General features: G+C 44.7%; 1 protein-coding gene across 2 annotated transcripts in view; it reads right to left on the bottom strand.

The window, feature by feature from the left end:
• Positions 1-3606: 3606 nt before the first annotated feature.
• LOC119660562 (protein tipE) overlaps positions 3607-12719 on the bottom strand; it is a 50138-nt gene continuing 41025 nt past the window's right edge. For both annotated transcript variants that reach the window (XM_038069203.1, XM_038069202.1), the window contains one exon: positions 3607-5166. In XM_038069203.1, the coding sequence (XP_037925131.1) occupies positions 5097-5166 (70 nt within the window). In that variant the 3' untranslated portion in view covers positions 3607-5096. The remainder of the gene's footprint in view (positions 5167-12719) is intronic.

Below are 12719 nucleotides of genomic sequence, written 5' to 3'. Positions count from 1 at the left end.
TGATGTGGAGTTGTCATTAAATGCTGCTGAAACTTGGCCGACTGAACGAAACATTCCTGATGTGGGTGCCGGAGCACCCAAACATCGCTGGTAACGAGGAGGTTGACGGACTGGCTCATCGAGAATCTGGATCCACAATGGTGGGGCCAGAACCAACATTTAGAATCCGGCCATCCACTGTCAAGTCTACTCTGAAGGAGAAGTGGAGAAATTTCAACTCTTGCCGGCAGGATAAAAATTTTTGTGAAAGAACCTGGGGTCGCCAGATAGGCATTTTTGTATTCCCTTAAGAAGTGGGACATGAAATCCCTAGTAGGGCTTTTAACGGGACACTGCTCCTTAAACTACCATATGGAATAGATTCTGGTTGTGGTTTCGGTTATGTGCAGCCAATGTGAGGAGGAGGAGATGGTCCTGTACTTTTTATGCAGCTGCCCGGCCTCCTCAATGAAGAATCTGCACACTCTCTGCCTCTGGTGAATGTATTCAGATTCAATAAAGCCTGCGAACGCCGTAGGTGGGAATCCATTGAATAGGTGATTTACGGGGATAGTGCAATAGGCCTAACAATGCCCTGAGTGCTCGAAACTGCGGCGGCCCCAGTAAACTTAACCAAACTAACTAGCTATACATGATTTTAACCAACAAATGAGTCTAAAATGTCACCACTTTGTGTAAAAATATCCTTTCTGACTATACTCTGACTTCTCTCCACTGGCATCATTTGGTCAATTTTTATAGAGAAGACTTTAGTCACATGATTGTGACATCACCATGAATTTATTGTTTAATTGTTTTCCCACTAATATATGAAGTAGACATTGTATCCATCTATATACATGATGATAAATATCTATTTTACCTTGTCAAAAGTCCTAAAATTGAAGCCCAACCAAGAGTAGTCGCCTCGCATGGATGCAATCAATTCCAGAAGTTCGATGTCGACGTAGAAACACATTTTACTCGTATCTATGGGTTGCTGAGACTTTTCAATATTAAGGCAATAAATATATGACATAGTTCAGATATTTATATTATCAACTTTTCTCATTTCAAAGTTATCTCTCACATCTCTCCAGTATACGTTCTTCATTATTGTGAAGAACCTTTGCTAGCTAAGCAGACTTATATGGATTCATTTCTAACGTTAATCTACTCTTACAACATATATACCTCAAGGCTGCACTTCTCAGGCTTATGATGCATTGGACTTGTATTTGAAATTAAACTAAAGTAAGTTTTCTCATCAATAAAATAAGTCATCTCAGATTGATATTTACGCTAAGAAACTTTCATAATTGTGGCATCGGGAAATTTTGAAATCTTGAAATCCCACAGTTTATTTGACCAAAACATTGAGAATTCAACTACAAAATCTAAATTATTATGCCTTTCATTAGATATTCCAAATTTATAGATTTTTCAAAATTTATAGATCCAAATTTATAGATTTTTTATCAGGCTGAAAGCAGGTGGATTAGATATATGTATACTCTCACCTTTAAGGGAGTCAGTCATCGCGTGTGAAGGTCGTTTTTTTGGTTTTTTTTTTAGAAATTTTTTGTGAAGAACTGGAGAAAGATACAAATAAGAATTTTCCACCATAGATTTATTAATATTTTGAGTGTGCATAGTAATTTTTCCAGCCCAATCACGTAGTTCATTATTGAAATATAGAGCAATTTATAAACCCATCTCCAAAAAAGGTGTTTTTCTGCTGCCACACTAGAGGGCGCTCTGATTATCTTAGAGAAAAAAGGTAAACGGCATTTTAACGTACAGACTTAACTACAGTCCAAAAACTAGAATTATTAAAAAATATTAAAAACTAAATTTTTGGTAGCGTGTTAAACTTTTTTTTTTGGAATTTTGGTATTTTTTTACGGCTTCTTCAATGAATAAAAAAAAAAAATAAAAAAAAACTACTGAACGAATCGCAATTACCTTAGTTTGCGGTCCGTAGAAATATGTTCTGAATAAGACGTGAAAATTTCAAAGAATTTCGTTTGATCGATTTTGGGCTATGGTGGCAGCCGATTTTCAACATGCAGTTTCGAGAAAAACGCATGCGATTTTTAGCCATAAAATTTTAACTGACCAATAATCTGCTATACCTAATCCATAAATCTTAGGTTTCTTGAAGAAACTCATGTACGGCCTTGGCTTCAATTCTTGTCCTTTTAGCGAAGTCATTCGAACATCATTCGGACCGATAAATACGCGCTTTGTTACGGTGATTGACATAAATCTGGCATGTAACTTATCACGTATTTAACACATCGTTCAATAAGTCCCGGGACTAGCGTAGAAATGGCGCTAATAATGCCATTTATATACCAAGGTTCAGAAGTACCAACCTTCAGATAAGATGTGTCAAAATTTGATGTAATTCGAAACATAACCAAGAAAGCTATAGTGGTTAAACTGACGCTATCTTTGCAATCGTGAAAAAATGGACCAAAATGACTTTCGTGTGTTGATAAAACATTGTTTTCTAATGGGGAAAAAACACTGTTCAAGCTCAGCAATGGCTTGAAAAACGTTATCCGGACTCTACTCCGTCGAAAACAACCATTTGTCGGTGGTTTTCGACGTGAAACGCGGTCGTGCTGATACAAATGATGCGGAACGTTCGGGTCGGCCAAATGAGGGAGTAACTCCCGAAAACACCAAGCAAGTATTGAAAATCGTGATGGGTGACCGCAAAATGAAAGTGCGCGAGATAGCTAAGATGGTGAACATATCAACTGGTAGTGCATTTACTATTTTGCACCAAAAATTGGCTATGAAAAAGGTTTTTTCCAAATGGCTGCCGCGTTTGCTCACAATGGAACAAAAGCAACAACGTATCAATGATTCGGAGAGCTGTTTGGCACTGTTTACTCGCAATAAACAGGATTTTTTGCATCGATATGTGACAGTGGACGAAACATGGATCCACCATTTCACTCCGGAGTCAAGTCGGCAGTCAGCTGAATGGCGTACGACCGGTAAAAGCCGCCCGAAGCGTCCAAAAACACAACAGTGGGCCCGCAAAGCGATGGCGTCCGTATTCTGGGATGCGAATGGTAGAATTTTCATTGACTACCTCGAAAAAGGAAAAACCATCAATAGCGACTACTACATGGTGTTATTGGATCGTTTGAAGGCCGAAATAGCGAAAAAAACGCCCACACATGAAGAAGAAGAAAGTCATCTTTCATCAAGACAACGCACCGTGCCACAAGTCAATCAAAACGATGACCAAATTCAACGAATTAGGCTTCCAACTGCTTCCTCATCCTCCGTACTCGCCGGATCTGGCCCCCAGCGACTGCTGGCTCTTTGCGGATCTCAAAAAGATGCTCCAGGGAAAAAGATTTCGCTCAAATGAGGAGGTGATTGCTGCTACTGAGGCTCATTTTGAGTCAAAAGACAAATCGTTCTACAAACATGGCATTGAAAAGTTAGAGAAGCGTTGGAATGATTGTATGACCCTTGAAGGAGATTATGTTGATGAATAATAAAGAATTTTGCCGATAAAATCTTGTTTTCATAGTTAGTCCCGGGACTTATTGAACGATGTTGTGAACACTATAATTTCCGAATGACTCCGAATATTAAAAAATCACTTTGCCCATATTTTCTACACTATATCTAGAAACAATAGATGCAAAAAAAAAATTTCGATTCCTCGGATCCAACACACGAGATGACCCCCTTAAGTGGAAAAATTTCGTTTACTTGTATAAACTAGAATCTTTCAATTAGTGCAAAGAATGGTAAGAATACACTTTTATAGGCAAGGTCTTGTGGGTCTCCTGATTTTTTTTTTCTTTTAATTACCAGTTCTCCAAGCTGATTCATTGATTAATACATTCACACGATGTGAGAATTCAAAAGCTCACTACATTTAAGAAGTACTTGATGTATTAATTAAAATAAACAACCTCATCTTCAATTCGTTGGTATCTGACTTCCCTAGAAAAATAACACTTATTTAACATTCAAAGCAAATTGGATTTTCAGAACGCAAAGCACACATGAATGCTTATGAATTAAATATCTTCCCATATATTCTTCTTCGTAAATTGATATGCTTCATACAACATTATCGTTTTATCGTTCTATTCCGATGGTGGTTCGTTTTTACAAACTAAAGTAAAATAATTGACAGTTCTATGTAAATTTACGTGATTTTCCTAAGACTAGGCCCTTTTAGTAAATTGCTTATTCACCTGAAATCATATTATAATACTTGATATTATACTGCAAAGTATTGGCTAGTTCAATAGGTCATTTCTCATGAAAATTCATGTATATTTTGTTACTAGCGAATTTCAAAATCATTGATTGGACGTTAAATGTTCAATATTTTAAAATCTTCCTACAAACTAAGTTTACCATTCGGGCTACAAACAATTTCACCTTACGTTAACGCAAAACTACTTGATTTACTCTATTAATAAGCAATGTCACTCTCCAGATAAGTTTCAGCTTAAAATTCTTGTCTACCCTTTCCTCCGTTCAATTTTTTTTTTATATTATATTTTCTAGTAAAACGGAATATTTATTTTGCCAATTTAATTTATTTAATTGCTTTTTTGTTGCGTTTTAAATAATCACAGTTCTAAAATTATTTTGCTTATATGGAACTTATTAAAATAAGAATTCAACAAGAAACCACTAACATTGTCAATGTACTAAAATAAATATATACATCTGCCCTCATCTGAGCAATTGCATAAATTATGTCTTAATATCAAATCTAAGGCTTAAATCCATTTACACTATGTATACTCTTAAACGAACCTATTTGATAAGGTGTTAGTGTTCTTTTTATTTTAAATTCCCAACTATATTTGAATAGTCGAAATGATACGACTAATGTTAGGGTTATCCAAATTGTTATTGAAAAATCATTCAAGAGTCTTTTCTGTTCTTATGATTTAGGTTTGCTTACCTAAGGTCCTAGAATAAATATGTTTTGATTTTGATTGACACTAAGATGGAAGAACAAACAGATTATCCCCTCCGCTCCTTCGAGGCAGGCGCTGCTAGAGTTCGCTACTAGTCGATGGATTCCCTAGGTTGCTCTCCACAGTGTCATCTTTGTGTCAGAGAGGTGGTTTATAAACCTCAATAGCCGGAGTGAGCATATCGACACGAGTCGATATCGATGTATCACTGAAATAAGAGAGTTTCAATTTTAAAAAAATATTCAATAATGTTTAGCAACGCGTAAAGAAGTTCCCATTGGAAATAAAAAAGGGAGCAATTACTTGGATAATTTAAGTACGCAAGGTAATCTTCTTAGAAATGGTTGTAAGGCAAAAAAGGCTTTACAAGCTTTGTTTCCGTATTGGGTGTTAGGTATAATTTTTATTATTTATTTATTTTCAGTTTCATTGATATATGTATGTGACTTAGTATGGTATAATATATGTTTTTTTTTTTTTTTGGGAGTAGGGTAGGTGAATGCGTTTACGCACAGAGTGTTGGACTCCCGCAACAGCACGCTGACGGACTACCAACTAAACACCTCCCTGTCATCAGAGAACTAGCCTGGAACCGTTTGACACATTACTTCGGGCTAGCCCTCCCGCTCTCCCGGCTTCGGGAGCCTTCAAGTCAGGGAATTCCTTTCACCAACGGGAGGGGAGGGGAGGAAGGGAGTTGTTAGTTCAGGGAACCCCTTACCGTCCGATCCCTCTGCCGGTCGAGTTCAATCTTCTTCGTAGTAAGAAGAGCCCGAACATAATGCGCAATACGATTACAGCTGCCAGCTGCCAGAGCTCCCCTGTGTCTGCATAAGGCTGCTGGCGGAGGCCGTCCCACCTCTCGCAAGAGAAAAAGGTGTGTTCAGCGTCATGCGCCACTCTATTGCAGAACACACAATCAGGAGATTGCGCCTTCCCAACCATGTGCAGGTAAGACTGAAAACCTCCATGCCCACTTAGAAGTTGGGTAAGGAAGTAATCAATCTCACCGTGCTTTCTGTTCAACCATGGGTCTAATTTGTCGATGAGCCGCGCAGTCCACTTGCCCCTTGGCTCATTTTGCCAAGAAAGTTGCCACTCGTTAAAGGTGCATTGACGTTCTTCACGGGCAACCACTTCTCTTAAGTTTTCATCCTTACGGCGATAGATAGCTTTGCGCTCCTTGGCAAGGAGGGCAACGGGGATCACTCCCGCAATCACCATCACAGCCGGTTCGGAGACGGTACGATAAGCAGACGCCACTCGCAAAGCTCCCCGCCTGTGCACTTGAGCGAGGCGTTTACGATGCACCCCCTTGTCAAGGGCATCAGCCCATACCTCCGCACCATAGAGAAAGATGGACTGCGTTGCCCCCATGAGGAGACTAGTTGATATAGGGCCGCCGACATTCGCCATTAGCCGACTCAAGGCCGCGACTCCTGCTGCAGCCCTGTCCGCGGCTGCTTTGATTTGCTCGAAGAAGCTCATCTTCAAGTCGCGCATTAAACCAAGGTATTTAATCGCTCTATAATCAACTCGCCGATCGATATGGGACGCGATTCTCCTTCTGGTCAGGATGACTACTTCGGTTTTTTCCAGCGCAAGGTTGAAACCGTGAGCAGTCATCCATCCGCTTACCCGTCGCATCAATATGCCAAGTCTGCTTTGCGCCTGTTCAACAGTGCGTCCGGCAACAAGTGCCGCAACGTCGCCTGCATAACCGACCAGGCGCGACTCTTCAGGCATATCGAGTCTCAACAGACTATCCTAGGAAGCGTTCCAGAGGCCCGGCCCTAGGATGGATCCTTGTGCTACTCCCGACGTGATTTCCATCCTCCTCTGGCCCTCTAGCGTCTCATAGAACAGGGAGTGGTCTTTCAGATAATCCCTCAATATCCGCAAGAGATAGCTTGGCACGTGAAAGGAGTTCTCTAGTGTACCTACCATATCTGTCCATCTTACGGAATTGAAGGCATTTCTGACATCAAGCGTTATGAGGAGCACTATCCGTCGAGATCGGCGGCTGTGTGCCCCGGCTCGATTAAACGCATCTACGACCTCCATACCTCCACTGTAGATTTCTCTGTTCTAAACCCGAACTGCCTTGCGGATAAGTCCCCGGCAGCACGGATCGCTTCAGCAAGTCTACCCCTGATGAGCTTCTCGAACACTTTTCCGGCCGTGTCAAGCATACAAAGCGGTCGGCATGCAGACGGCAGCTCCGGGTCTCCTTTACCCTTACTGATCAACGCGAGTCTGGCGACTTTCCAGCGACAAGGAAAAATGCCCTCCTTCAAGCACGCGTTGAACGCTTCGAGCAGCAATTCTGGCTGTTGGCGGAACACCAGTTTGTAAACTTCCGCCGGGATGCCATCAGGACCTGGCGCCTTCCTGTTTTTCATAGTGAGAACCGCTTCTTCGAGTTTTCCGATTGTGAAAAGGGGGCAATCTACGACGCTTTCCGCGCTATGTACATCAACCCGTACAGGGTGTCTGAGGAACAATGCCCACACAATGCGGTCCATCTGGTCAGTGCTCAATATGCAGGGCTTCCGCAGAGCCCCGATTTTCCGAGTGACAAGCTTATAGCCAAGTCCCCACGGGTCATCATTCACTTCAATAACAAGATTTTGCCAGCCGCGAGCTTTGCTTTTATTAATAGCGCTGCGAAGTCTCCGTTTTGCTGATCTATATTGTGCCTTTATGGCACATGCCTCCTCGTTGGTGTACAAACGTTGTGCCAAACGGCGGAGCTTATGACACTCCTTCCGTAGGTCGGCAATTTCCGCCGTCCACCAGTACATAGAAGGCTTGTCGCGCCTGGGGCCTCTCCGGGGCATGGAAGCCTCGCACGCCGTCGTTATCAGATTCATCACTGAATTTACGACGGTGTCAGCTGCGACACCCCCCCCCCCCCGGGGTGCCCCCCAGCGCGGCCCTACCTGCTCCAAGAGCTTCGACGAACCTTCCGATGTTCACCCTCGCGACATTCCACACGCAGGGGGAACGTCGTGTTGGTGCTCGCCGGCAAGTAGCGTCAAACACTTCGAACGCAATGTACTGATGATCACTTGCCGAGAAGTCTTCTAGGACTCGCTACCCGTCCACCGATCATGCCAGAGATTCCGACGCAAAAGTGATGTCAGGAATGCTTCCTTTACAATCTGGGCGCCGAAACGTTGGCGTGGATCCGGTGTTTCAAATTACGAGCCCGGTTCTCGCCGCCATTTCCAGAATCCGTTTCCCTCTGGAGTCTGATTGAGACATGCCCCATTCAAGAGCCCTGGCATTAAAATCACCGCCAACCAGGATTCGTCCCTCCGTGCTCGAAACGGCGTCCTCCAGAGCATCAAGTCCGGAATCGACTCATTCGGCGTCAGGTAAACGCTAAAAAACGTTATCCCTAAACACCGGATCCAGACAAATCCGTCCTCCCGGCTTTCGGCAAGAACACGGAGTCGAACGTCGTCCCGAACCCAGATGGCAGCGGTGCCCGATAAGTCGAGATACCATGAGGACGGGTCCTTGTTTCGATATTGTTCGCTAATCAGCACTAGATCAGCATTTACTTCCGCAGCGAACTGTGCTAGCAACTGGTGAGCGGTTGCACTCCGGTGCATGTTAATTTGCACAATGCGGATCATGGCGTTCGCACCCTAGCCCTCTCCAATTCCGCCCTGAAGATCGGACACCGTCCCGAGCCCGCAGTGTGTGCGACGCTTTCGCCAGACGCGTCACGATCCCTGCAGAGAACACAACTCACGCTTTCCTTGCAAGTCTTCGCTTGATGTCCCGCTTGGCCGCATCTCCGGCATGCTGTCCTCCTGTCCGGACCCTTGCAAGCTGCTGACGTGTGTCCATAGTCCAGACACCTGTAGCACTTGGTGGGGACTATCCGCATTCGTACCCTGGGTTGGCAGCCTCCTTGTTTTTGGACAGACGTGTCTCTGGCGACGGAGTCCGTTGTTTCTTTTTATCCTTTTTCGCCTTCATTTTTTGGGCCTTGGAGACTACTTCGATAAAGTCTCCTTCAGGCACGTCGTCCTCTTTCCGCTTTTTCCCCAGTTCACTTTGCAGAGGGCTATCTGCGGTCCGTTTGACGCAAGCAGCATTCTCAGCGGGGAGTGCGACTGTTTCTGCTCTACAATCGTCTTCCGCTGATCTCCACGTTCGTCTATAAAAGGAAATGCGGTCCAGTAGTTCCTCCAGTTCCATCAGCCCGTTTTTGACGCCTTTGCTGACGTTCCTCTGAAGGAACGTTGCCGACCGCGTACGTTTCACCGCTGCTGCGCACTTTCTGATGAACCTTTCCTCTTCGGCTCTAGCGAGGACGGTCGAATGCACTTCCACTCGATTTGTGTCCAAATCCATCTGCTCAGGACTAGCCTTTCTCACTGAGCTTACTTCCAAAACAGGGGCACTGCAAGGTAATGGAGTTGCCATCTCCGCACGGTCAGTCGCGCCACTTGATGAGGCTTCCTCTTTATTTGGGCGCCCCGGTGTCTCATCGGGTATATCAGCCCTCGTTGCCTCTTTCACTGATCGCTGCGGTGAACGACGCATTTTTGTGCTCCGCCCAAACGCACCAAGCTCTTCCTCCTTGTCTGTGGTTTCGTCGTTTTTTTTATATAATTTTCTGAATATTCTCCATGAAAAAGGTACCAGCGCATCGTGTGCAAGGTAGCAGGCCGCAATAGTCAAGAACGGGTATACCCTCGGGGACACAGCTCCTATCCCAGTTCCCTGAGGCCTGACCTACGCTTAGCTGATCCCGGAATTCACGGACGGATCAGCGCTCGCTCGGGGCAACGCGGTCACCTAACACCGGTTCAATGCACACTTCCCGACCAGGGTCCCGAAGGGGCTGGCTCCTGATACACGTCGCAACTACCACCTTGGCAGAGCTACGCTCACATCACCCCGTCGACGCCGACAGAGAGTTGTCGACGGCTCCGGAGACTCCCAGTGTGTTCCGACGTGTACCGGTCATTCGCGGTTCGCTCTTCACCGAGAAGCTTTCTCGAGGCTACTACCTAGGACGCAGGTATGCTGCCAGCTAGGGGGCAGAACTACCTACTCGAGCACCTCGGGGACGTCACACCCTGTATCGTAAGCGACCCGTTTAAAAATCGCTAACGACCCCTGAGGGTGGTTGCCATTTACCTCTTGGTAGGGTGTAAGTCCATGACAATCAGCGCGGCATGAAAATTGTCACCGATAACAAAAAAAAAATAAAATCGGTGACAACATGCAACCCTGGCAAACTCCGTTTTGGACCATAAATTCCTCTGAGATTTTACCTCGGTACAGAATGTGATTTTGCGCCATTATATGTTGCTCATTTTCATATCGCGTCATACTGGCCATCACTCGCACGGGCCAATAGAGCCTTTAATTCCTTCCGTTCATCGATCCGTTTCCACTATTCCGTAGTCAGCCAGATCTTATGACACCAATTTCGGGCATGGTCAACGACGTGCGTAGCACTCCACAAAAGAGCATTTTTGGTGGCGGCCCAATGCTCTTCTGGCGTCCGATTAGCAACATAGTTTTCTCACTGTCGGGTGACCGTTGAATCAAATAGTCAAAGTTGAACTGGAGGGTCGTCTTTCTCCAACCCTGTTAGGAGTGACGGTCGCAACACGCAAGCGGGCGACAGCGACCATCAGATGTCGCGAACGGAGCCACGACTGTCTCTTTAACGTATAACGGGCAGTTCCGCAAACTCGCATTAAAAGGTATCAGTATTCTACAAATGGATGGCAGCTGTAACATCCAGGCCAATGGTATACATTTGCGATCCACATTTTCGGAGACAAGGAAGGTGGTTTCAGTCTCCACGATGACAATGACGCCAGGGAGCCTGAACAAAATACAGATATACAATTCACCTACCAGCTCACCACCAATTGCAGAAGTCGGACATCAAGTGTTTTGCGTAGCACTAGCTAAGATTACCCCCGATTTTCGACATGCAGTACATGGGCAATTCACCAGTGCTGGCCTGAGTCTTGGGTTTATTATCGCTGGGGAAGCGGTAATGCTCACATTCGTCGTTTATCGCCGCAAGACCTAGTGGTCCAGACCGCCCCAGAATTCGCCGCAGATGGAACTCACAAAAACGATGGAGGGGGAACCACTGTACCATCAATTGCGGAACTTAGCCTGCCGCCCATCCCTAGCATGTTCAACTCATTTAACAACATACATTGTACATTTATTGTTGTTCATAAAATACTCACTCGATGTTCCCACGAAACACAATGCGTTCCTGACCATGTTACACTCTTACTGTACAAACGTGTAATATAACAGCACATAGTTCGTACTACATATGAATTAGTCAGGTATTTCACATTTTGAACTTGTGGACAAGTCATTGCTCGTGGGAATATCGACTATCATACGCTTGCCGAGAATTAACGTCCCATTTCCCTTCTATCCTCTTGTTCCCAAATCGTGGAAGGATATGTCAGCGACTGGTTGTCCGCCCACTTTGTCCACCACCTAGTGAAAGAGCAACACGGCTTTGTTAAGCGTAGGTCCACGGCCTCCAACCTACTTGACTTTACCAATTTTGTCGCCAAATATCCAAATTCATGGCAAGAAGAGCATACCATTTACACTGATTTCGCTAAAGCCTTCGACACTGTAAATCACAAGATACTCCTATCGAAACTCTCGTCTCTAAGGGTTCCCATGCAACTTGTTTTATAGCTTGCCTCTTACTTTTCCAACCGATCCTGCTGCGTATCTTTTGACGGCTGCACTTCCCACTCTTTCTTTTACTCTTCTGGCGTCCCAAAGGGATCTATTCTGGGCCCTTTGTTATTTTTATTATAAACGACACTATCAACGATTTCCCCCTCCTTACTTGTCCCTGTTTGCTCTATGCCGACGGCTTCAAGCTGTTTTCCGCTATATCGTCATCTATGGGCTGTGCTTCCCTTCAATCCAACCTAGACACTATGGTTCGACTAATAGTTTAGCGCTAAACGTCAGAAAATGTCACTCTATGTGCTACTCGCTTAAATCTTCACCCACTTCTTTCTCCTACTTCCTTAACGTACATTCCTTATCATACTTAAATTTCACTCAAGACCCTCAAACTAACTTTCGACAATAAGCTCCGCTTTGACACCTATTGCCTCGAAGTCACCAATCGAGCAGACAATTTGTCAGGCTTTGTAATTCGCTCCTCCTCTGATTTTGATTCCATCCAACCCTTCCTAGATCTCTTCAATTCTCTCGTGAGGAATACCCTCGAGTACTGCTCTGTGGTCTGGTCACCTTCCCGTAACTGTGATTGTCTTGCCCTTGAAAATGTTCAACGAAAATTCACTCGTTCCCTCTTCTTTACGAAAAGCTTCCCTCGTGTGGACTACCCCTTCCGCCTCCGCTTTTTGAACCTGACCTAAACTACCCTCTGGTCAAGGGGTAGTATAGGTCCCAGCGCGAAACGTGGATTGGTACCCACGATAGAGCTTAAAAATTGGGAAAAGCCTTCTGAACCAACATCAACAGCCCTACTGCCAAACCCTATCTCCACTTCCACGTGGTGATCGCTGGGAGTTCTTTCTTCATGAAAAACTGCAGATGGAGAAGGATGAAGACGTGTCCCCCGTGCCTAAAAACGGGACAAAATGTACCGACTGATCCTCCAGGTTGGGGGTTGGGTAGGGCCGACAACCCTACACGGAAAACCAATGTTACGAAGTCACGGAAGGAGCCTCGACAGGATGGATTTCAAAACGACGAACC

The sequence above is a fragment of the Hermetia illucens genome, chromosome 6, assembly GCF_905115235.1.
Source record: "Hermetia illucens chromosome 6, iHerIll2.2.curated.20191125, whole genome shotgun sequence".
Lineage (NCBI taxonomy): Eukaryota > Metazoa > Arthropoda > Insecta > Diptera > Stratiomyidae > Hermetia > Hermetia illucens.
Note: the sequence above shows the minus strand (reverse complement) of the source record. Positions and strands in the feature narration are given on the sequence as shown.